This window comes from Pseudorasbora parva, chromosome 8, assembly GCF_024679245.1.
Source record: "Pseudorasbora parva isolate DD20220531a chromosome 8, ASM2467924v1, whole genome shotgun sequence".
In the NCBI taxonomy this organism is placed as follows: Eukaryota; Metazoa; Chordata; class Actinopteri; order Cypriniformes; family Gobionidae; genus Pseudorasbora; species Pseudorasbora parva.
In genome coordinates, this window is record NC_090179.1 from 30446690 (window position 1) to 30473450 (window position 26761).

At 38.4% G+C, this 26761-nt stretch overlaps 1 protein-coding gene across 1 annotated transcript; it reads left to right on the forward strand.

Annotated features, from left to right (window-relative positions):
- On the forward strand, positions 1-26518 carry si:ch211-286b4.4 (zonadhesin). The gene is made up of 52 exons (XM_067450807.1): positions 1-103; positions 186-404; positions 500-667; positions 734-868; positions 1452-1667; positions 2156-2334; positions 2766-2868; positions 2952-3110; positions 3205-3367; positions 3477-3580; positions 3672-3851; positions 4024-4230; positions 4317-4496; positions 6516-6707; positions 6786-6935; positions 7204-7307; positions 7387-7589; positions 8018-8238; positions 8850-8996; positions 9070-9234; positions 9641-9792; positions 9874-10042; positions 10124-10232; positions 11343-11482; positions 11607-11732; positions 11898-12077; positions 12581-12805; positions 12887-13013; positions 13216-13415; positions 13508-13720; positions 14511-14656; positions 14736-14863; positions 15905-16052; positions 16155-16287; positions 16465-16614; positions 18315-18441; positions 18517-18728; positions 18818-18980; positions 19697-19779; positions 19877-20037; positions 20153-20243; positions 20329-20483; positions 21570-21636; positions 21719-21856; positions 22040-22360; positions 23084-23187; positions 23262-23368; positions 24071-24150; positions 24238-24272; positions 24361-24492; positions 24612-24897; positions 25894-26518. The coding sequence occupies exons 1-51, from the start codon at positions 1-3 to the stop codon at positions 24876-24878; spliced, it is 7887 nt and encodes a 2628-aa protein (XP_067306908.1). The 3' UTR covers positions 24879-24897; positions 25894-26518.
- Positions 26519-26761: the final 243 nt, after the last annotated feature.

The following is a 26761-nucleotide window of genomic DNA, read 5'->3' on the forward strand; positions in this document are numbered from 1 at the left end:
ATGATTGAGGGGTTGCAATCTCAGCTGGATTGCTCTCCATGTCCTCCTGGATTCTACTGTAACACCAGCGCACTAATCAGCCCCTCCGGACCTTGCTCCGCAGGTAAGGGCCACAGAGATTGCCATTAGAGTCTGTTCTGGTGGTGTGTATCTTAATTTAACATCTGTTTCTCCCTCCATAAAAGGTCATTTCTGCTCATCAGGAGCCACAGAGCCTGCCCCAGTCTCTCAGATGTATGGAGATATGTGTCCGGCAGGATATTACTGCCCTGAGCAGAGCAGTGCTCCGTTACCCTGCCCTGTCGGTTTTATTCTCCAGGACAAAGGGGCCACCTCCTCCAATGACTGCTCCCCTTGCCCTCCGGGCAAATATTCCATTGCACCAGGCTCCTCACAGCCCTCAGGTTGACAATTAATAAATATTACACCGTAAACCACAAAATAATTTCACTGAATGATGACGAGAAGTGATGCATATGTTATTTTTGCCCTTCTGCAGGGTTTTGCGCTCCAGGTCACTATTGCATTGGAGGTGCAGATACTGCCACACCTCAAGCCACACTCTCTAAGCAGACTTGTTTTTGTGACCTCATATCTTCATCCCATCTCCAAAAGTATGATCTTTGCCTTCTGAAGCAGAACATAACCTGTTCAATTCACATTCCAGGTATGGTACTAAATCATTTATATAATAGCGGATGAGCCTGTTAAAACTGACTGACACTTTTTCAAGGAGATGGTGCCGGAGTCTGGACTGACCTGGATCCCAGACCTCTATTCAATTTATCCGAGACTGAGGGTTATCCAGAATCACATCTACAAATCACAGAATCATGTACTGGCTTCAAAGGGGACCAGTGTCCTACAGGTACACAATGCACACTGATATATTTGTTAATTTACATTGATTTAAAAGTGCAAAGGGATTGTTCACCCAAAAATGAAAAGTCATCTTTTACTGACTTTTTTTCTGTGGAACAAAAAAGGAAACATTTCAAAGAATTTGCTGGTCAATCATTTCTATGCAGTTACAATGAACTGGAACTGGAGCTGTCAAGCTGTACATAAATGTAGCATTAAAGTAGTTTAAATAACGTGGGATGTCGGAGGGAGCAACAGACCAAAAGGTATGCCATTATAAAAATAAAACACTTTCTGCTTGAAAGTTTATGAAAGAGTAATGTTGCCTGATTCATTAACAAATCATTTAGACCAGTTTTGGGACTGAAAGGTTATGACTCAAAAGCACAATATTTTCACAAATCAGTATATCAGAAGATATACTGATATAATATTCAGATATAATATTCACCTAATAAGAATATTAGAAACTAATAAAATGGTGATGGTTATGGTGAACTATCTCCTAATTGAAAATCGGCCCTCTATATCTGTATACTGTCATGATGATTATGTTCTAATGGCTAAAGCTCAATGAATCTTTTCTACAGGGTCTTATTGCCCAGTGGGTTCGTCTCTTCCCCAGCCCTGTGATTCAGGCTCTTATTGTAATCAGACCGGCCTGCACACTCCTGTAGGCCTCTGTTTTGCTGGATTCTTCTGTCCCACAGGCTCCTCAAGTCCTAGTGCTGTGCTTTGTCCTCCTGGAAACTACTGTCCCCAGGGCACACCACTACCCCTGCCCTGTCCACAAGGCACAATCAGCAGTAAGTGAACTTCTTAATACCTAGGACTGCAATGACAAATCAGTAATAATTGATAATTAAAATAATCAACAAGGAATTTTTGCAATTTTTTTGCACATTTTTGCACAGGGTTTGCACATTGTTATACTGTAACCCTTTTTAAATGTTGTTTTGGTATAGCCTTTAATTGCTTGACATGGGGCAGCATGTGAAATAAATGTATAGTAATTTGCCTACAGTATCTACCAACATTGCTTTATAGTTCGATTCAACAAGTATTTCTGTTTACCAATAATGCAGTTTATTAAAGAAGAATATATAGATGTTGTTTGACCTCTCATCTCTGTATTTATTGCCTATTAACATACATTACCTTCCATTAACAGATTAAAAAGCTTTTAAAGCGCTGCGGGTGGATTCTAATCAATCACTTTCTGATAAGACGAGTCCCTTTTCTGGTTTGAACTCTTCCCGGAAGCTTTATGGCTTCATTGTTTAATGCTCACCAGACTCTGCTGGAGCAGCCGATGCAGAAGATTGCCATGAATGTCCACCGGGATATTTCTGTGAGCGAAGAGGCCTATCTGAGCCCTCTGGTCTGTGCTCTGAAGGCTATTACTGCCCTGGAGGACAGAGCTCATCCAGACCACCAGAGTATGTGTGTGGCGCAGGACACTTCTGTGAAAGAGTAAGTGGAAAACTCACCATATGCACAATTTAATTGATTTATTTATTTGTTTATACAAAATACAGGAACAAGCTTTTTAATTTATATTATTAAAATATATTGTTTTGCTTTTTGTTCACTTCTTAGGTCTTGTTTAGCCTAAAAAATAAATAATAAAGAAAAGTATATACCTTTAAAAATCTAAGAATATATATACCAGATAATGTGGACAAATTGTTATTATTTTTATTTAATTAAATGTTTGGTGAGATAATTATGCCTTTTATATGGGGTTTCTGTAATATTGGAAGTCTTTTTCATGACTGAAGAGTAAAAAAAAAAAGTGCAAATTTTGTATTTTTAATGAATTAAAACTATTTAAAATGACAGTTAATATAAAAATTACAGTGTGACCTTTACAAAATATACTCATGTTATTCCCGCTCTAACAGGGCAGCATTATGGAGAGGCCATGTTTTCCAGGTAGCTTTCAGCCCAGTTTAGGCCAACGTAGATGTGAACTGTGCCCTGTCCGCTTTTTCTGTCCTGAGAACGGTACACATAAAATTGATGTAATTTATCAGATGTTAGATATCCTTTCTGTGTGCCTTTGCTTAATAATGTGTTTCTTGTACTAGGTATGACACACCCATTCCCATGTCAGCCTGGATTTTATTGTCCAATCGGGACATCCAGTCAACATCCATGTCCTCCAGGGCGTTATGGGAACCGGTCTGGATTGGCTGAGTCTTCTGAATGCTCTCAATGTGACCCTGGGACCTATTGTATAGGGTCAGGTATGACGCATGAACAATGATTATTTTATCCAGAGAGAACATGCTAATCCTGCTTGGTCTGATATGTGTAGCTGATATTTGTTTGTTTGTCCAGGAAATGTGTCACCAACTGGCCCTTGCAGTGCTGGATTCTTGTGTTTTGGAGGAGCCATTACTCCCTCCCCAAATGATAATGAAACTGGAATACCGTGTCCATCTGGATATTATTGTCCAGCTGGAAGTATTGCTGGAAAACCTTGTCCCAAGGGGACATTTAGGTACCAGTGTGACACAATATGATAGGTTTTTCTTTAAATAAAAAATGTATTTTATATTTTTATTGATTTATTTTATTTTATTTAATACAATAAATATATTGTTTTACAGCAATCTGCATCAGCTATCCAACATAAGTCAGTGCCAAAACTGTACACCAGGGTTTTATTGCTCAGAACCAAGCCTGACCGCAGTCAGTGGACCCTGTTTGTCAGGTGGATAACAAACATCTAGGGCAGAACTTTTTTAGACCTTCACAGGACTTCTTGAAGATTCTTATTAATATGATATATTGTATTCTCACAGGGTTTTATTGCAGTGAGGGATCTCCAACCGCAGCTCCTCTGTCAGCTGTTTATGGCGATATTTGTCCTCCAGGTCACTATTGTGAGATTGGTAGTGCTGTGCCAACTCCCTGTCCAGTAGGCAGCCAGCGGTCTGACAGAGGGGGAAAGGACACAGATGATTGCATGCCTTGCCCTGGAGGTACTGTAATACTCTATTTTGGAGATATACTGCCTACTCTGTGACCTCTAGGTAATGCTCCATTGACTTTGTAGGGCTCCATTTCAGTGTAGTTACTACCCTTTTTAGAAGAGGTCAAACACAAAAGTGATTGTTCTCATTGGTCTTTTTATATGATGTTGTTTGATTGCAGGTCAGTTTCAGGATCAGAGGGGGCAGAGCGAGTGTAAACCCTGTCCTCCTGGTTTCCACTGCATTAACCTCACAAGTGGCTCTACGGGGGTCAGCACTCCTTTGGTCTGTCCTGAAGGCTTTTATTGCCCAAATGAGACTCATCCTGGAAACCCAGTTCCATGTCCCAAAGGCACATATAGTGATTCTCTAGGCCTCATTTCAGCAGGTGATTTATTCTCTATTGTATTGCAATACGTGAAGAACATGTATTAAATAAATTTGATATTTGATATATATTTTTTATAATTGCAGAGCAGTGCCTGGTGTGCCCTATAGGCTATTTCTGCGGTTCAGATGGCCTCTCTGAGCCCTCGGGGCCCTGTGCCCCTGGATTCCTCTGTTTTGTGCAAGCAACAGTTCCCAACCCCACGGACAACAGCACTGGCACTATGTGTCCAGCTGGGGCATACTGCCTTCTTGGAATAAGAGCAGGTTTTTATTATTATTTAAAATGTTCTGTTTTCATTTTAGTTCATTTTTTTGTCATTTTGTTATGTGGTTTTGTCTTTTTTTTAAATTAGTTTTTGTTGTTTATAAATATCTCTGTTTAACTTTAATATATATTTATTTCCATTTTAGTAATTTTTATATATTTAAGTTTTTGATGTAATATATACACTCACCTAAAGGATTATTAGAAACACCATATTATTACTGTGTTTGACCCCCTTTCGCCTTCAGAACTGACTTAATTCTATGTGGTATTAATTTAACAAGGTGCTGAAAGCATTCTTTTGAAATGCTGGCCCATATTGATAGGATAGCATCTTGCAGTTGACGGAGATTTGTGGGATGCACATCCAGGGCACGAAGTTCCCGTTCCACCACATCCCAAAGATGCTCTATTGGGTTGAGATCTGGTGACTGTGGGGGACATTTTAGTACAGTGAACTCATTGTCATGGTCAAGAAACCAATTTAAAATTATTCAAGCTTTGTGACATGGTGTATTATCCTGCTGGAAGTAGCCATCAGAGGATGGGTACATGGTGGTCATAAAGGGATGGACATGGTCAGAAACAATGCTCAGGTAGATCGTGGCATTTAAACGATGCCCAATTGGCACTAAGGTGTGCCAAGAAACCATCCCTCACACCATTACACCACCACCAGCCTGCACAGTGGTAACAAGGCATGATGGATCCATGTTCTCATTCTGTTTACGACTGTTTACGACCAAATTCTGACTGTACCATCTAAATGTATCAACAGAAATCGAGACTCATCAGACCAGGCAACATTTTTCCAGCCTTCAACTGTCCAATTTTGGTGAGCTTGTGCAAATTGTAGCCTCTTTTTCCTATTTGTAGTGGAGATGAGTGGTACCCGGTGGGGTCATCTGCTATTGTAGCCCATCCGCCTCAAGGTTGTGCGTGTTTTGGCTTCACAAATGCTTTGCTGCATACCTCATCTGTAACGAGTGGTTATTTCAGTCAAAGTTCCTCTTCTATCAGCTTGAATCAGTCGGCCCATTCTCCTCTGACCTCTAGCATCAACAAGGCATTTTGGCCCACAGGACTGCTGCATACTGGATGTTTTTCCCTTTTCACACCATTCTGCGTAAACCCTAGAAATGGTTGTGTGTGAAAATCCTAGTAACTGAGCAGATTGTGAAATACTCAGACCGGCCCGTCTGGCACCAACAACCATGCTACGCTCAAAGTTCTTCCCATTCTGACATTCAGTTTGGAGTTCAGGAGATTGTCTTGACCAGGACCACACCCCTAAATGCATTGACGCAACTACCATGTGATTGGTTGATTAGATAATGGCATTAATGAGAAATTGAACAGGTGTTCCTAATAATCCTTTAGGTGAGTGTATATTTTATTTTAATATTTTGTATTATTTTGTATTATATACCTGTATTTAAATAAAATAAAAAACTAATGTTAACAGTTTCAGTTAACAATAACAGCACTGCTGTGGAGGAGCTGCTTAGCTCTTTTACTAAGGGTTTTTCAATCTTTACAGAAACAGAGTACCTCAAAAGACTGTAAGCCAACCCAATGAACCCTAAAAAGCTAGATTTCTTGCTAACACTTTATAATAACTTTCATTAAAAACATTATTACATTATAACATTATATAATCAGGCAATTGGTTCATTAAATTATCATGGAAATATAATTGGTCTCAAAGACAAAAATCAGCTACATGCCATTTTTCTATTTTTTTAATCATCATTGACATTTTCACACATAATAGGATGTGGATTTTTTTTCTTTATTTTTTTCTTTGCACCCTGATCTCGTCGAGCTCAGTGATTATATTATTTCTTTCAAACATTTTCCAATACAATTATTTGCTTTTATCCTTTGTGGAATAGGGTATTCTGATTGAAAACCATAACAATACTGTTAAAGCACTGATTTTATGGCAGACATTTGGAGTTGAATGATGCAATCATGAGTCATATGTTATTATTGTCTAAATCTATTGTACTGTGTAGGTGAATGTTCTGCAGGCTACTTCTGTGACTGGGGCTCCAGCAGTCCTGAGCAGAGTCTCTGTCCTGCTGGTTTCTATTGCCCCGCAGGCACACAAAAGCCCCTGGCCTGTACTGCAGGCACTTTCAGTTTTGTCATGGGCAACAGCCACAGAGAAAACTGCGAGCCATGTCCATTAGGCTACTACTGTCAGGGTGCGTTATTATTTCTATCTACAAAATAATTTGCTCTTATAAATCTATTACAATAGATCATATTTAATTACGATGCAGGTGAAGCAGTATCAGATCCTCTTCAATGTCCACCAGGACATTTCTGCCCCATGGGCACATCACAGGGAACTCAGTTCCCCTGCCCTCCAGGAACAGTGCAGCCACAGTCTGGGACAGCCAGTATGGAGGATTGTCTACCATGTCCTGCAGGTAGGGCTGGAAATTCATGAAAATAACAAGACTTATTATACAAATGCACTACTGTTCAAAGGTTTGGGGGAAATAAATTATACTTTTATTCAGCAAGGATACATTAAATTGATCAAAAGTGACAATAAAGACATTTTTAATGTAACAACATATTTTTGTAAAATTATGGTGAGCATAAGAGACTTTCAAAATTACTTTGTCAATCTTTTAAACGGTAATGTAGAATATGTTGGGAAAATGATCTAATCCATGTAATCTGTCTATCTAGGCATGTTTTGTGCTCGCCATGGTCTTTCTGAGCCTACAGGCCGCTGCCAGGATGGATATCTCTGCCCTTCGGGTGCCACGAGTCCTAATGGCACTGGAAACTTGGTATATATAATTAGATCTCTTGATAGAGACACTATGTGTTCACAAAGGGTTAAACTAATTTAAAATGTGTGATTTGCAGATTGAATCTACAAGCAACAACATGTGCCCGCCTGGCCATTATTGCCCAACTGGTATCAGCTTTCCTCTCCCCTGCCCTGCTGGAACATTCTCCAGCTCCCCAGGGTTGAGTGAGGCAGAGCAGTGCCAGTCGTGTCCTCCTGGGTACTTCTGTGAGCAGACTGCTATGATCCATCCATCAGAGGCAACTCTCTGTGATGCTGGGTAATTATATCTATGCGTTTCAGGAGCTACACACAGTCATCTGACAACTGTACACCCACACCCACTTGAGCTGATCCAGCTCATGCATTGCTAATGGATCTTAATGGCATGATTTTTAGATGTTAAAGATTTTGTCCATTACTGAGATTCACTGTAACTATTATTGGTATTTTCTGTTACTGAAATGTTACATAAAGTGCAAATGAGACAGAAAATGGCTTTGAAAAGATAACTTATTAAAACGACTATGTGGATCCAGTTTCTATCCAGTTGTGGTCGGGAATGAAAACAGATACAGTGAAGTGCTTTTGCAATTGCCTCGATGGAGGATGATTATACATTAGGCATCTAAAACCTGGCATATGGTTATGTAATAATGATTTTCTTTTGGAATGTAATTTGTAACAGCATTATTTGTCCCCTCACAGATATGTGTGTATGAACGGCAGTCGTAGTGCTCGACCAGTAGATGGACTACAGGGTTATATTTGTCCGAGCGGACATAGTTGCCCTATTGGAACTCCAATCGAAATGCCATGTGAGCCTGGCACATACAGCAGTGCTCCTGGAGCCACCCACTGTCTTTCATGCCCAGCTGGCACTATGTGTCCTTCCCCTGGCACACAGGAACCTTCTGCATGTCCCATTGGTGAGTTCAGCCCACTGCTGAAATTATTATGATGGATAATGCAAAAATAATTGTGTTTTTCCATTCTGATACAAATCAAAATCAGACACTGCTTTTGAAAAGTTTGTGGTCGGTAAGTTTTTTTTTTTTTTTTGGGGGGGGGGGGGGGGGGGGGGAGTATTTTATGTACACCATGGCTCCATTTATTTAATCAAAACTAAAATAAAAACTGTAATATTGTGAGAGATTCTTACATATTATAAATCATATTTTATTATATTTTAAAATGTAATGTATTCCTGTGATGGCAAAGCTGAATTTTCAACATCATTACTCCGGTCTTCAGTGTCACAAGATCCTTCAGAAATCATTCTAATATGTTGATGTGGTATATTTTTGTGGAAACTGTATTACATTTTTTTTCTCCAAAAATCTTTATTTAATAAAAATTTCAAAAGAACAGCATTTACTTGAAATATAAATCTTTTGTAACATTATTTATGTTATTTTCAGTCAATTTAATACATCCTTACTAAATAAAAGTATTAATTTATTTTAAAAAGAAACTTTTGAATGGCAGTATATGCTATTGTGTTTGCTCACAATCTGCTGTCTTTTCTGTGTTGCATAAGGTCACTTTTGCCCTGTTGGCACTGCTGCAGCTTTACCCTGCCCTGTGGGCACACTGGGACAGGTTACAAGGGCTCAGTCAGAGGCTGCTTGTGTGCCCTGCCCTACTGGCCTCTACTGCAGTTCACCTGGAACATCACATCCACAGGGTCTGAAATCATCCCACACTTTAGTTTTGGTCAGTGACTGTATCATATGTACTGATTTTAGTTTTGTTTGTAGGCCAGTGCCAGCAGGGTTATTTCTGTCAAGGAGGGTCTCCAAATCCTGCACCTCTGAATATGAGTGGCTACCTCCGGAATGGGCCATGCCCACAGGGTCACTTTTGCCCTTCTGGAACCCTAATGCCTCTGCCCTGCCCAGCAGGCAGCATTCGTAATCTCACCGGTGTGTACAGACTGACACATTTATTTTACTATAATCTATAAAACATTTAGAGCCTCTGAGGAAACATGTTAAAGCAGTTCAAAGGACAGTTATTATACACATTAAAAAACCACCACCATTTAGATGCATATGAATAATTTAACAGGGTGAGTGCAATAGAGCATCAAAATAAATGAGCTATCAAAAACAATAGGCTGTGTAGCTTAAAGCAATGGTGCACAAATAATATTGCACAGATTCAACTTTTGTTGTTCTTATAAATGCACTCTAGCAATATACTTTTTCAAATTATTCACATTCATCTAAATGTTGCCCTTCCCATATTCTCTGGAACCTTTTGCACATTAATATTTTATTTTATAATATACAGTGTTTATAATATAACCATTTATTGACCTGCTCACAGGGGGTTACTCCATAGAAAGCTGTCTTCCTTGCCCAGCAGGGCATTATTGTGCTAGCGATGGTCTGAATGCTCCAACTGGGCCCTGTGCTGCTGGCTTTTACTGCCCCGTAGACTTCTCCTCTACCACCCCACACGCCTTCCTCTGTCCCAAGGTTAGTTTATCTTCCTTCTCACTCTGCTATCTCTTATTAATTTGAGCCTGGCAGCCTGACTGACAGGTTTTGCACTATCAGGGTCATTATTGTCCCTTGGGTTCACCCCTGGCCTTACCCTGCCCCACGGGACAGTACCAACCGAATCCGGGCTCGGATAACTGCATCCCCTGCCGTCCAGGCTATTACTGCGAGGAAGCAATTATTGGAGACCCCCGGCCTTGCCCTCCACATTCCTACTGCCCTGCTGGTAACCCATAACCTATGCTTCTGTAACTCTCTGTGGTGTCATTAGTACATGTACTTTATCCAATTCTTCTTTTAATTGTAGCCACAATGGTTCCTCAGCCCTGTCCCAATGGCACATACACCCCACCTGAGGTCGGGGGTCTACAGGAGGAGAGAGAGTGTTTGCCGTGTCCACCAGGAAAGTTCTGCAAGTACGTCTACAGATCATATAAGGGCGTTTCTATTCGAAAATAAACTTAAAGCACACTTTACACTTTCTCACTAGTATGAGCACATAAGTATTTTATGCTCATCAAGACTGTATTAATTCATTTTAAAAACACCATTGTAAAACCAGTAATATTGTAAAATATTGTTACAATTAAAGATAACATCTATTTTAATATTGTGGCAAGCAGGACAGGTCTTAGCATTGTTAGAATGAGTGTTAATGAGCTTCACCTGGATGACACACCTGTCTCAAGTCCCTCGGAAGAGCTCTGGAAGTGAAAACAGTGGGAGATGAGAGAAGACCAGGCCTGGACTTGCTGGAATGTTGCTGTTTGGTTCCTACACAGTTTGGAAAAGTATGGAATTTGATTTGAGTAATTTCCAGGTGTGGAATCTTTGTGTTTTCAGACTATTGCCCCTATTTGGTTTTCTAAAATATAAAATTAGAGGCAGAGTGATTCGAACACGAATGAATGAATTCAGGGTGCACATTTTAATTATGCAAAACTGTTTGTCTTTACAGTAAGCGAGTCTCTTTTGAACTTCACTAAACGAATGTGTGTGACACGCAACCCAGCAACAGATACAGGAGCAAACAATCATTTAATTCAGAATGTTCTTTGCGGTTTGGTGATTTTGCAACATCAGAACATCAGCTTAAACCCGGGAGGAAGGAGGAACATGCTATCAAAGAGCCCTCGACGCTGTGAGAAATACGCAATGTCATAGAGCATGTGCTGAGCAGAGTCTGCCGCCATGTAGGCACATTAGCACTCACGCCACCGGCCTTGGTCCATTCCCATGGCTCTTGTAAAATATTGTAAAATGTATTTTAATTGATGGCAAAGATGAATTTTCAGCAACCATTACATTACAGTCTTCGATGTCACATGATCTTTCAGAAATCATTCTAATATGCTGATTTATAGCTCAAGAAATATGTTTTATTATCAATGTTGAAAACAGTCTTGCTGCTTAATATCATACTGACCCCAAACCTTTGAGCAATTGTGTAATTTGTGTACATACACCCAATTTTTTCTGAATGTAATGAAAATTTGATGAGTTTTCGTGTTTTGATTATTCCTCAGGGCTGGACAGGTCAAAGGTCTATGTGCTGCTGGTTTTCTGTGCATCTCTGGCAGTTCAGAGTTCACCCCTCAGGCAGCTTTCCTTCTCAGCAGAGACCAGTGTGAGTGGGGAGCGCAGTGTGCTGGACCATGTCCTGCTGGTACGTTATTCAGCTTCCTCTAAACCCTTCCATGAATCCAGTAAATAGTCTTGATACGATAAGTAATCAATAATAAATCGGAAATATATTTAATGTTTACCATTGGTGCTGTTTATTTGGACAGGCTTTTATTGCCCTGAAGGCACTGAGGAACCTTTATCTTGTCCTGCCAACACTATAAGAGAAACCCCTGGAGCAAGTGCTATACGTGACTGTCTGATTTGTCCTCCAAGACATTGGTGCCAAGAGGGTACGTCAGTTACTAAATACTATGTATAAATATGTCCGATTACCTGACAGATGTCCATATAGTAGTTTAAACTTAATATATACTTATATACAGTAGTTTTACAAGTCTTGCTACATCCATTGGAATGAAAAAATAAGTATCCTTTTACTTTCTGCCCTCTTATAGGTGATCCCATCCCATACTTGTGTCCACCAGGCTATTACTGTGATGGCATAGTTGATTATGAGTCTGAGGGGCGGCCTGGGCCCAGAAAATGTCCCCTGTTCACATACAGACCCACATCTGGTGCAGGGAGCAAGGGAGACTGTCTCACCTGTCCACATGGAACGTTTTGTAACTCCACAGGTCCGGCATACCATATGTAACATAATATATATAATCATATATTTAGGTACACTACCTTTCAAAAATGTGGGTTCTGTAAGTTTAAAAAAAGGAGAAATTAATACTTTTATTCAGCGAGAACACATTAAAATGATAAAGTGAAAGACATTAATTTACATTATAGATTACATTATAGATTTCAATTACAAATAAATGCTAAAAATGTAGCTTTGCCGTCACAGCAAGAAATCTATTTTAAAGTCTATTAAAATAGAAAACAGTTACCTTTAAATTTGTAATACTATGTCACAATATTCCTATTTTGCTGTCACAGTGAGCTGATCCTAAACTATATATATATATATATATATATATATATATATATATATATATATATATATATATATATATATATATATATAGTTTATATATAACATATTTAGTTATATATCTTTGTATAACCACTTAATTTAATGTTTAAAATGATTGTCTAGATTATTGTTTTGTTCCTTACATCTCTACAGGGCTGACTGATTTCTCAAGCTTCCTTTGCCCACCGGGTCATTGGTGCAGTGGGACAGGATTCCCAGTGTCTTGCCCCGCAGGCACCATGAGGGCACAGGCCGGGGCAGCCGCTGTCAGCCAGTGTGAGCTTTGCCTTCCTGGAACCTACTGCCCAGACCCTCGCACCACAGGCCAGCCTAATACAGCAGGCATCCCATGCCGAGCTTCTTATGAATGTCCTGCAGGTAGGTGCAATTTCGGCATCATTCATATTTGCAAATGCACTAAAAAGGCATATTATAACTGTAAAGTTATCCATCATACAGGCTCAGTGACAGAGATCCCTTGCAGAGCTGGTTCATACTGTAGACCCCAGACAGGAGAGCCCACACCATGTCCTGCAGGATACTACTGTCCTGAAGGATCTCACACCTACAGCTCACCGCAGCAAGTGTAAGCATTATCCAACTAGGGATGTACAATATATCGGTACAATATCGGTTATCAGTGATATTAGACATTTTGGATATTTAATTGTGATGCTTTTTTCTTTATTTTTAAATTTAAATGATGTTTGCGGTCATGGAATGCTCATCTTTAATTCAATAAGACTGTTAAATATAAACGATTAAAACAAAATCATCTCTTTTTGCAGATGTACTTTTCCACATTACTGCCCAGCCAACAGTTCTGTCATGCTGTCCTGTCCGGATGGCTGGATGCCGCTGAACACCAGTGGACTGAGGAAGTCTCAGGAGAGCAGCTGCGTTATGTGTGGGGCCGGCACCTATCGGCCTAGTTGGTCCCCACACCTCCAGTGCCTCCTCTGCCCTCCAGGACATCACTGCCCTCCGGGTCAGCACTGAAGAGCTCCCATATTAATCGAATAGGCTAACAATAACAGCACTGATTGATTATGTTAACTAATTTAATGATCTGTTTACTAGGCTCACACTATTATAGTGATCGATCCTGTCCAGTAGGGTACGTTTGTCCACAAGGCAGCTCTGAGCCTGTTCCCTGCCCGCCTGGATCATATGGAAACCGCACTAGTGCAGAATCACTTGAGGAATGCCACAAATGCCCACCAGGCACCTTCAACCATCTGCATGCCCAGAGAGCCTGTTTCCCCTGTGGGAGTTCATCCACCTCAGATGCAGGTCAGATGGCATTGTAGGAGACTAAAGGAGATTTTCTCAAGCCTCGGGACATTCACTCTGTGAATGTGTTTTTGCCTTTAAAAAAAAACAAGATGCAGGATAGTGGTAAAAAAAATACTGATGCAATACTAAAAAATTGATTAAGTTTTAATCTAGCTGAAAACCAAAAAGGAAAATAAAGTTTATTTATAAAGTTGCAGATAAGGCAACTTTATAATGATATAATTATGTTTTTTTGACCCTAGTTCATTGTTGAAATATAAACATTTAAATGGTGTTTGTTATTCAAAAATACATTAAATAATGAAGTCAACAGTTTAGGTAAAATATAATACAGTGCATCTATCTAGCAAAATGCTTCTCTAGAGTTCTAGCTGACTAAGAATTTACTCTATTGGCAGTGAATAGCTTTTTCTGAGGTAAATGTAACATTACGTGACATGACATTTACAAGCTGTTTTACTGAAGTCGTGGTTGAATCGCTAATTGAGTGATTATATGAGGCATGATACATTTCAATAAATACATTTCATTAAAAAGATCTTTGTGCATCAAAATGAAAATCGATTAAGAACGAGAAATTAGTATTGTCCAAACATTTTTACCTGCTGTAATTAAAAAAAAAAATTATCTAGAGACAAGTATATCTAGCGCATGTTTACATAGAAAAACAATGGAAAAAGTTGCACAGTGGAAAGCAAAAACATTTTACAAGAGACATTTTGTCCCTTTATACTCATAATAAAACAACTGAGACCTTGTAATATATTTATTTTGATTTGTTTTATAGGGGCGTCCTCTTGTACCTGCATAGGCAAAAACCGTGCATTTCAGCACTCGGATGGGTCATGCTTGTGTAAGACCGGTTTTGTCTTTTACAATCAATTGGACATAAAAAGCTCCACTGCAGACAGTGAACTGGACTGCCAGCCTGAGGTGAGATGTGTACTTTAACTCTATGTCTCTTTGATATAACTGTGTGATAAGACAGTAAGGAGCGCTTCATTCTGTGAAGGTGAAGAAGCGCTGTTGGGCAGGTCAAGTGAGGCTGGCCTCTACGCTGGAATGTGTCATCCCATCCACCTACTCCTGTAATGTTACATGTGGACCTCAGGGAGGGACTTTGGATGTAGGGATGGGCATGTAAGTATACATAATACACTGTTCCAATGAGGTCTTCAGTGCATTATTATGTTAACAAATTTACTTTATGATATTTTTTATGTTTATGCTAAATACTACATACACTACCATTCAAAAGTTTGAGGTCAACTTTTTTTTGGATAAAAGTAATATGGACGCATTAAATTAATCAGAATTAAATGGTTACAAAATCATTCTATTTTTAAAAATAAAAGCTGTTCTTTTGAACTTTTTATTTATCAAAGAATCCTAAAAAATGTATCACAGTATCCCTAAAAATATTAAGCAGCACAACCGTTTTTAAGATTGATAATAATCTTTTTTTTAATTATTATTATTGAGCAGCAAATCAGCATATTAGAATGATTTCTGAAGGATCGTGTGACACTGAAGACTGGAGTAAGGATGTTAAAGACTTAGCTTTGTCATCACAAGAATACATTTTACATACATTTTAAAAAGAAAATAGGTGTTTTATTTTTAATAATATTACGTTTTTACAGTATTTCTGATCAAATAAATGCTGACTGGCTGACTTAATTACCAACCCCAAACTTTTGAATGGTAGTGTACATTCATATTTTTTAACAATTGTGTAAATTAATAATGTATTATGATCAAAAATAAATTAGCAATGGCCAACAGAATTTGCAAAATTATTTTGCATACATTTTAAATGCTGTAAAAAGTTAATGCATCAACTAATGTGTATTGTAAGTGCATAATTTATAGGTTATTCTCTGTAATACTTGATTCTGATTGGTACATGCATATTTGATGATTGTCAATGATAACCAATATTATATGCATGTGCTAGTTCCATGCCTCCTCCTCCTTAAATAATCCAATCATTTTTAGATCAATATTTCATGTTTATTTATTCAGTTATTTAGTAGCCTTCAAATAAGCAGAATCATTTATAGTCAGCTGGTCATTAATGCAAAATAAAGCCCTTCGGGACAATACAAGACATTATATCTTACCTAATGTGCTGCTCTTCATTAACTTTAGCATGAAAGTTTGTGTGATGTTTTCCTGCAGTTGTCACTGTGAGAGGTACGTGTCAGCGGAGGAAGTGTGTAACTCTTCATGCGTGTCCACACTGCCGGTGCTCTCTGCCATGCTGGATACAGAAGGACAGCTGCTGTTGAGAATCAAAACCACAGATGAAAGCAAAACATGGAGCAGGGTGAGTTCTGGGCCTAATCAGATATTTGCTTTAGAAAGAGAATTCATTATTATGCATCAGTTGTTGTGAATAGTCTGCTTATAACTTTTATTCCTCACTCAGAATATGATAAATGTACTAGGACCTGATGTTCATGTCAAGAACATTGGAAGGATCCACTTTGTCCAGTTTGCTCCCGAGGGAGTGTTTGGTTGGATTTTAAAAGACTCTGGGCTCATTAACTCTTTAATGTCAGGTAAGCTGACTGCTTTTGCTCACCACAGTGAACACAAATGTTCGAGTCTGACTTACAGATTCGAACATTTTGCCCAATCATCTTTAAATACAGGTCCAACCCACGCTTAATGATAATCTTGTTTGTCTTTCAAGGTCCAGAACATAAAGCTTTAATGGTTGTGGTGTTTCCTTTTAGAACCAGTTGAAATTCTGGAGAGAGATTACAGGAGGAAAAGACATGCTGATCAAAATGTGGTTTCAGCGCCTCTTCCACAGATTCCAAATCCCATAGCATGTCTGTCACCAAACGACATGCTAATCTTTCAGCTCACAATCAACCATACCGGTATGGCTTTGGTGAAAAGTGGCAACCTGTAATTTTTACCTTAAAGGGATAGTTTAGCCCAAAAATATCCTGGCTCTTCCAAGCTTTATAATGGTGATTGGGGGTCGAGATTTTGAAGCCCAAAAAAATGCAACTATCCATCATTAAAGTAATCCATTTGGGTTTTAATTACAAAATATATATTACAAACTTTATTATCTAAAATAACTGGCTTCTGAAATATGGCCTACGCAAGTTGACTTGCAACAAAAGACTAACCCTGTGACGTAGTATGTAGGAGTAGCGCAAGCTTTGATGCTTCTCACTGTTCAAACAAATAGGGCTGGGCAACAAACTAAAGCTCCTCTTCACTTATATCTTATGATCCTCCAATATTTCTCTTAAAAAATGTGCATTTTAAACTTCATGACCAGTGGGGTTTTTTGGAACGCTTCCTTACTAGTTAATGCGTCAGGTCAGGAGTTACTCTTTCACCGTAAATCGATGCATATTGCCATCTGTTGGAAGCTACACTGTAAAAAAAAATTGTTGGTTTTTGTTGGTTTAACTTAAAAAAGTAAGTAATGTTTTGAGTTTATTGAAATTAAAAATTTGAGTTGATACAATGAAGGAAATTAGCACTATTTGGCATGTGTCACTGCGTCATCAGAAATAAAACACACACAATTGTATTAACTCAAAATTTTAATTTCAATGAACTCAAAATTTTAAGGCTTTTTTTCTAAATATTTTTTTTACAGTGTAGCTATTTTAGTTTATAAAGTTTTAAATATAGATTTGGAGTATGGATTACTTCAATGATGGATGGATGCACTTTTTTGGACTTCAAAATCTCGTCCTCCATTCACTGCCATTATAAAGATCGGAAGAGCCAGGACATTTTTAATATAACTCTAGTTTTACTTGCTGGAACCTGTATGTAACCTGTATTTTACCTGTATCCGTCTGAAAGAAGAATGTCATATACACCTAGGATGGCTTGAGGGCGAGTAAATCATGGGGTAATTTTCATTTTTGAAAATAAAAAACTTTATATTTAAGGAGTTATTTCTACCCAATTTAACCCATAAAACAAAACAAAAATTTGAATTTAAGTTGATTTATTAATATCAAATAATGTTTTGACTTCAATAAAACTTAATTTAATTAAAGTTAAATGAGCACTATATAATATTGACAGCTAGTGGTTGAACTGGGTAATGCAGTCCAAATTCAAAATATTGGAGAATTTTCCCCCCGAACCCCTTCTCCTCAAACTCGACACTCACATGGGTAGCTAGATTGAGGACACAAAATAAATAGCGAATTGACAATGGAAAGTGATGAGCCTTAGTTTACTATGTTCTTTTTTTTAGGTTGGGTAGACCCAGTTTCCATTGCAGTGTTTTACACCGATAGTGGTAACATGGGGAGTCAAAATACTATTGGGTAAATTGACAGAGGGCAGAATCACATGGACAAAAAAAGGATATTCCCGCACATAATGCACATTTCAAAATAGAATAACTGGCTGTAGCATTGTTTTTCAGGGAAACAAGTATTTAAACTTAGCACGTTTCCTAAATATTTTCAAGCATATTATGGTATCATGATTTAGTACAGTCAAAAAAAAACAGAGCATCTTTAATTTAGATGTTATCCTTTTAGATTAAAAAATGTTTTCGCTGTACATGTGTATGCATGTCATTCTGTCAATTTAGACCGCCACCACAGTCACTTCCCAGTGTACCAGAAGGACCACCTGTTCAGCAGTAACCCTGGCTGGGATTTTGGGCCCTTCAGACGTCTGCAGCATCTCGTCATACACACACAGCTAAATTCCAGCAGGTAAAACTAGATAGATATATCACATCTAGCTTTCAACAAAGATCTGCATTTGATCTTCCTGATTTGTCTTATTAGATTCGCGCATGTGTTCATTGAGCCGGGAAAGTATGTGTTCCTGGATAATGCAGTACCGGACTGGAGCCTTATAGTAGTCGTGAGTGAGCAGGGCTCTGAGTGCAACCCCACCACAGCCTCGTTCCAGCCCACGACCCCCGCACAGCTAGTGCGACATGGGATTGTCAAACAACACAGCTTAAACCTGCTTCCAGACTGGGGGCTTATCATAGGTGAAACAAGAGGAGCTTAGGGTGCATTTGAAATAGAAAGTTGCATTTTCAGGAATTCTTAACATACTGTGCTTGGTATTTCTCCATAGGGATCTTGTCTCTGCTGCTGTTGTTGATAATAGTGTTGACAGCCTCTGCTCTTGTCTTGAGGCCTAATCGGTCCAACCTTATCGCACAAGGGAGGCCAAAGCCCAAGTGGCGCAGCTTGGGTGAACCCACTGTTCCTATTGAATATGTTTATAATACAGACGGGTAAGTCAACTGCCTATTGCTCAGGTTTCTTGGTGTTTGTTACAAGCATGTTACGGTAACTAAAATGTGCAAGAATACTACGAATGCACCAGTATTTTAATTCTAATAACGCTAAAATCATTTGAAATGCTACAATTTCATTTATATTATAAAAATAGATTGCATTTAACATAAGATTAACATTTAAAGGGGCTATATCTACTATATGAAGTTTATATATGTGAACAGCTTAAAAAAATTCATAAAGACCTTCCCTGACTTCCTAGGTTGTCTATGAAAGCCTGTAAACTGATATTTATGTGAAGAACTCGAGACGTTTTTGCTGGGAAAATCAAAAGGATGTGACGTTTCACACATGGTCCCCAGAGCCTCTCTTCCGTTCTTTGCTTATACAATGTTCAGGATAATGCCAAATATACTTTTTAATAAAACTATCATAACATGGTAATTTGAATTCCGTCATCTGTCGACATGATGCTGGTGAATTGTAGAGCTGGTGCAGACCTATCCACAGTGAACAGATGCTTTCTTAACTGATACTTTCTCACCGCTGTTGTTTTTGTTGTTTGTTTTGCTATTGAGAGGAAAGAGTGCAACACCTATTTCAGGGCATTGAATTATATTGCGATGCCTAAATTCACTTGCAGCATTTAAAACTAACAATACCGTACTGAGCACATGGTGCAAATTTGAGTCTGCTTAATGTTGTGTTGTAGTTTGGACGGCTCTGAGCCTCTAGGTCTGAGAGGGGTGGGAGAGGGAGCAGAATCAGAGGAACTTGCTCTTTGCAAAGGAGTAGGTAAGACAATCTTATAAAATGTCTGGCTGCTGGCAAATATACAAAGACTCTTCTGGTGAATTCTGACAAATCACATATTTGAACCAAACATGTGAAGGTTTCAGAACAACACTAATGGACCTGGAGGAGTTCAATGTGAAAACACTGTATGACAAGTTAGAGGATCAGAATTTACATCTGGCATCCCAGCTGGCAAAGCATCGCAAAGACACACAGGAGTTTTACAGGAACATGTGCCAGCATATTGACGCTTTAAGGGTAAGACAGAAACAAAGTCGAATAATAATGTCAAAAATAATAATAATAATAATAAAAAATAATAGATAGCACAATCGGTCCCAATAACTAATCAGCTTTTGCATATTGTATTTAGGACACACTAGAAAATATGGAACCCTCAAAACTGAACCAGTTGAAAAAAATACTAGACAATGAAGCTTTGATAAAAAAAGAAACTTCTCATGGTGAGACAGCAGTTTGCTTTAACGTACATGTGTATCTGCATTCTTAATAGCCACAGGTCAGTGAAACCAGTATTTGTCTTTGCAGCAGAGCTGTGGATGGGGCCGATGGAGGCTGTGCTGAGATCGTTGGAGGGAGTGCTGTGCAGGATGAATGGAGAGGTCTGGCAGCAACAGGACAGCACAGCTATAAATAGCCACAGAGACACCAGAGAGAGTGAACTTCCCACCAGATACATTCAGGTTACTTATTTAAACTAATTAAAACAACATAGAGCCACTATATAAGCTTTGAATGTAAAAAATAATGATTTTTGTGATATTAAAGGGGTAGATGACCCAAAAAGGAAAATTCTGTCATTATTTACTCCCCCTTGTCAACATTCATGTTGTTCTTGCCCACAAATATTATTATATTATCATTTTACGATCAGATCATATTTATCATAAAAGTGGTCCATTTGGCACTATTTTTGATTTTCTACTTCAGTTTACATAGCCAGTTTAAACGATTCATTCACAAAATATACACTTAGACTTCTGGGAGCCTTAAGCAAAACTTTGTAAGGGGGCCTCTGTCAATGTGTTCATAAAACCCCAAAATGACCCCCAACCCAACGATCTGTTCTTTCAGAGCAGTTTCATTGTCAACAAACATCAGTGAGTTGAAACAGTCAGTAATAGCATAAAAAATACAATGAATAGCAAGAATACAATAGAAAAAAAAGAGCAATTAAATTGATAATTTAGCCTACTAATATTATTGCCTACAGAAATGTAATAAAGTAATCAAATGTAAAAATAAAACTCTGTATAGTCTTCACCATATAAATTAAATGTACATTGATTCTTTTTAAAACTATTAAAGTTATGCAGTGAAAAAAAGTGAATAATTCTCTAGTTTCCTTTTGTTGTTTGATTAAGATGAAATGACTTTTACAGCAGCAGGTTTAGGCTGCTGTCACTTTAAGAGCAGATGCTAATCTAATATACTGACAATAATTTGATTACTTTCCCAACTGTTTATGCTCACTTAACATAAAAATAACCTACTACTTTTAAGTGAAAACTTGCCAAGACAGGCATGTTGACATGTATTTGGCCATTTAAGTGTCCTACTCGTCTGGATTCTGCTCCGTCTCGGAGTGTGAGCATAGAAAGCTGCCTTGTGAACAGCATCTCTTCACCAGCTCATTGCACTTTAAACTATTTTTTTTAACATCGAGAAAAGTCATACAGGTTTGGAATAATACAATAATAAGTAAAAAGTGACAGAATATTAATTTCTGGGTGAACTATCCCAATAATTATTTCTTTATCATTTTACAGTTTTCCCCTGCAGACATGTCAGAGTTTAAAGTGGGTGCTGATGCAGAGGCAGCTTTCTCAGATCCAGGTTCGACCTTGTTAAAAGCCAGTTTGCAACCTTTCACACCAGTGCTGCTGCTGTGCTAAAAGTACATGCTCTCATCTGTCAGGTCAACAGCAGAGCACCATCCCCTGTGTGAGTGAAGAGGAACTGGCCAAGCTTCTGTCTCTGACTCCTCTCTCCAAAACACTGCAGGAGATAAAAGAATCTCTCCAGACTCTTGCCCAAACGCCCAGGACAGAGGACGGTCAGTACACAATATGTGCTTTTTGGATTCAGTATTTATATTGATATATAACAAAACAATAAAAAGTACAAATTGAAATATAAAATATGTTCTATATGTTTCTCCCACCAATGTCTGTAATGTAAGGTCTCCGGATCCTTTCAGAGTTCTTTAATGATCTACATCTGCTTTCTTCTCCTTCAGTAATTATCAGCCCAGCAGAGAGTGAACCGTCGCACCTGATCCCCGTTGCTCTTGACAACCTTTCCCCCCAGAATTTCGCAGTCTTCCTGTTTGGCTGCCATGTTGTGCGTTTGTTGAACAGAGCTTGTGACTTCCCCCCTGTCATGCTGCTGTGTGCCAGGACAGTGCCAGTCTCGCACTGTGATAACCTGCTGGCCTATTGCCATAAAGACTTCTATTATGACACAGCCAATCAAATTCTGTACATCCTAGAAAATAAGCTTCAAAATGCTGGCCAGTTCATCTCCATTCTCTTGCACTCTATGGCCTATATAACCTCAGGTAAGAGTAATTGCCCTATACTGCCACATAGAGTTATTTACTCTAATACTTTTGTCACCTCTATTTAACAATAGTCAGTCACTATTTAACACGACATATCATTGTAAAAAAAAATCTTGTTTACAAAGACAGTCTGATAGGAGGAAATCAAAAGCATACTGGACAAACACTACAGTTCAAATCTCACCAAGGCTTTTGATCAAAAATAAGAAAATACAGTGACATTGTGAGATATTTAAAGCTGCAGTCCATAAGTTTTGCCTCTGTAATGCCATCTCTGTGTGAAACCTGCAATTGCAGCTATTTGTGGAGTTATCATCTGTACGTGAGTTGAGTTGGCCCGGCTCATCAGCGTGGATGAATCTAATGTTTTGAGGAGTTTGTGCGGCTGTCAGTCACTGCACTAATGTGGATACTGTACTTCAGAATCACAGAATCTACATCTTAGAGTATAACCCAAATAAGAATTTTTAATGGAAAATGTTATCTGAGTAAATACGTAACATATTTAATTCACCAAAAAAGTTACTGACTGCAGCTATAATTAAATGCATCCTTGATGAATGAAAGTATTACAACAAAAAACAAGACAAATACAACTTTTTTTTTGTTAGATTTTTAATTATTTAGAATTATCACATTTTAGTAACCTCTGCAATGTTTCCAAACATATGGAGCGTCACAATTAAAAGTTAAAATCTTTTGTCATTTCATTCTTTACAGGTTTAAAATCTGTTGACTTCATAAAAGCCTTCCACTTGGCCATATCGGCATTAAGCATGCAGTTGTTTCATTACTCTTTCACTGAAGACCAGAGGAAAGGAAAGGTAAGGCACCTGTTTGAAATATAATATGAAATCTGGGAAGAGCTATTATAACAGTATGACTTTTTTCACATTAGATGGAGGAGGAAAACACACCAGAGGCTTTTGGAACATTAGTAGAGAACTTCTTCAGTGAAAAAATACCTATTGAAACCCATTTTGCACAGCACCTGCTGGCAGAGAGGTTTGTACCAAATCTAAGGTGTATTTGACTTTAAGAACATATTAAAGGCACAATATGTAAGATATTGTTATATTTAGATCAAAATATACAACTAGATCAATGTTATATATTTTGTTGACTTGTGTACTTGGAATGTATCTATTTCCAGAATGTTTAACTTCAGATAAATAACCAGGAGATAAACCGTGTCTGTGTGTCGCCTATCAGTGACTAAATTCCCGTGTTACCCTTAATTTTTAACTTTGTAGAAACCATGTAAACACCAAATATACTTTGTGTTTTATTAGACAGGTTAGCAACTGTTTAGATACATTCATCGACGGAAAATGTATCATTGTTATATAGCTCAACACAGTTAGTCTTTACTCTTATCTCCTTTTCTTGATTTACTGCGAGTAACATGTTTTACCATGCCTAATATCGATCTAACTCACTACAGTGTGCAACAAGAAGTATTATAACAATGTTCAACACACTCAAATCTAATATGATAAAACAGTGCTGTGTTACCCCACAAACGTATGAGCGGAAGAAGCGTTCGTCTGTGACATAATAAAATCTCTGCGAAATCAAGGTTTCATCAAGCTACGCCTTTGTTTTGAATAAGCAACCTCTAACGGCGAAAAATTACATATTGTGGCTTTAAAACATTAACATATTAACTCACAGAACATATGAACTCAGTTCCTCAATTGATTTTAGACTTCAAGTATATAAATACTTCAAGTTGGAACAGCTCCTCCAGGAACTAAAACCAACTCTGAAAGACGGACATGGAGATGGTGAGGGATTACTTGTTTTTTTTACACCCATAGCAAATAGCTGGGCAATGGGTACAATTTTGGGATATTTTGTGTTTATTGTTGCAGGACAAGGGCAAACTGGCGTAAAGACTCAAGTCCCAGTGAGTGAAGGCACTTTTACATCATATTTTTATTCTGAAGAGTGTACAGCTATGGAGATGTATTTTTTTCCTTCTACCTGTGCTTCAGGTGCTGTGTGTGGAGAGAGAAATAAACAGACTTAATGATGTTTACCAGCAGCTCTCCTCTGAACTCCACAGTGCAATGGACATACGTAGCCCACCGGAGAAGAAAGAGTCCAAGTATGACAAACCACTACAGGTATCAGTCAGTGGTGACCCCTACAACCCCCACAACGTAGGAGGGAGTGCTAAATGCATTTACATTGTAGAATGTATTTCTCTCTTTCTGTCTGGGTCTCACAATCCCCATGCTTGCAGGAGCAGCAGATAATGCTGGAGCTGGAGAAGTGTACGGTGGATCAGAGGCTGAAGGAGATGAGAGACAGACTTTCTAAACTGAGACCTAATGAAGACAGAGCAGCTCATAGCACAGTGCTCGCTCAGAAAGACAGCCAGACGCCCAGCAAACGCAAACCAGACAAAACCGGACCAGAGAAACAGACACCTGCCGCAGGGAAGTCCAGCAGCAAGAAAAAGCAGAGCAAGCATATGGACAAAGATGAGGAAAAGCGTGTGACTGCATGAGGAATAATGTTTGAAAAAGGTCATCATTATCATTTAAATTTGATAAAAAAAATCATCTATCCTTGCCATTACTAATTTAAGTTTCCTAATTTAATAAGTTACCATGGACAATCACTTTGTCTATCTGTTTGTGACAGTCAGTTTGAACATATTTCATGTTTAATGTACAGTTATGAGGAGCAGGGCAAGATAGCACAGAAACCAAAATGTCCTCTCACTTGTGACTTGTAGATATCATTGCTGTTTATGACAACAGCACACATGAAGGAGATATAGGGCTTGGAGGGTGAACGTGATTTTGCCAAGTAAGATGCGTTCCTGGATCAACATCCTTTGTTGATCCTGGATCAACATTTAATTAACCAATCACAAGCCTCTGATGTCATCAGTGTGTGCCGACTAAATGCCATTACAACCTTTTGAATGTTCCCGCCTCACTTCCCTCGACTCACTGACCAAAGGTAAGTTATTTTTTCTGTACTCTTTCTTTGACCCTCTCTGCAGCTGAAACTATGGCAATGTAAATGTAATTTATGCAGAAAGGGTCAAAGAAAGAGTACAGAAAAAATAACTTACGTTTGGTCGGTGAGTCGAGGGAAGTGAGGCGGGAACGTTCAAAAGGTTATAATGGCATTTAGTCGGCACACACTGATGACATCAGAGGCTTGTGATTGGTTAATTGAATGTTGATCCAGGATCAACAAAGGATGTTGATCTTACTTGGCTGAGTTTTTGCTAAAAAGTTATATTTTGGTTTCATCTGACCATGTGACCTTCTCCCAATCATCTTACTTGGCTGAGTTTTTGCTAAAAAGTTATATTTTGGTTTCATCTGACCATGTGACCTTCTCCCAATCCTCTTCTGGATCATCCAAATCCTCTCTAGCAAACTTCAGACGGGCCTGGACATGTACTGGGTTAAGCAAGGGGGACACGTCTGGCACTGCAGGATTTGAGTCCCTGGCAGCGTAGTGTGTTACTGATGGTAGCCTGTTATTTTGGTCCCTTTCTGCAGGTCATTCACTAGGTCTTCACATGTGGTTCTGGGATTTTTGCTCACTGTTCATGTGATCATTTTGACTCAACACGAGGTGAGATCTTAGGTGGAGCCCTAGATCGAGGGAGATTATCAATGGTCTTGCATGTCTTAAATTTTCTAATGATTGCTCCCACAGTGGATTTTTTTCAACATCAAACGGCTTACATATTGCAGATTCAGTCTTCCCAGCCTGGTGCAGGTCTAAAATTTTGTTTCTGGTGTCATTTGACAGCTCTTTGGTCATAGTGGAGTTTGGAGCATTAATACAGGTAACGAGTGGAGGACAGATGAGCCTCTTAAAGAAGAAGTTACAGGTCTGTGAGAGCCAGAAATCTTCTTTTTGTAGGTGATCAAATACTTATTTTCCAACATAATGAGATTTTTTTTTCTCTTTCTGTCTCTCATAGTTGAAGTGTACCTATGATGAAAATGACAGGCCTCTCTCACCTTTTTAAGTGGGAGAACTTACTAACTAAAATATGACTAAATACTTTTTTTTGCCCCAATGTATTTTATAATGTAATGTATTGCTGTGATGCAGTCTTAAGTGTAACATGATCCTTCAGAAATCATTATAATATGCTGCTTTGCTGCTCAAGAAACATTTCTGTTCTCATTATTATTATAGTTGAAAACAGTTGTGCTGCTTCTTGATATTTTTTTGGATAATGTGATTTAAAAAACAATTCAAGATTATTACATACATTATTATTTTTTTACATGATTGTTAGCCCTAAATAAAATCTAAGTTTACATTGTTTCAGTATTCATGCTAAATGATTGAAAATATTACAAATTAAACATATCTTCTAAGCAGTAATATATGTGACATGCTTCATCTGTA

Coding starts and splice junctions, on each gene's coding strand:
- si:ch211-286b4.4 (XM_067450807.1), top strand. CDS start 1: ATGATTGAGGGGTTGCAATCTCAGCTGGATTGCTCTCCATGTCCTCCT. Junction 2,335..2,765: donor CAGGACACTTCTGTGAAAGA/GTAAGTGGAAAA, acceptor CCGCTCTAACAG/GGCAGCATTATGGAGAGGCC. Junction 21,637..21,718: donor GGCAGCTTTCTCAGATCCAG/GTTCGACCTTGT, acceptor CTCATCTGTCAG/GTCAACAGCAGAGCACCATC.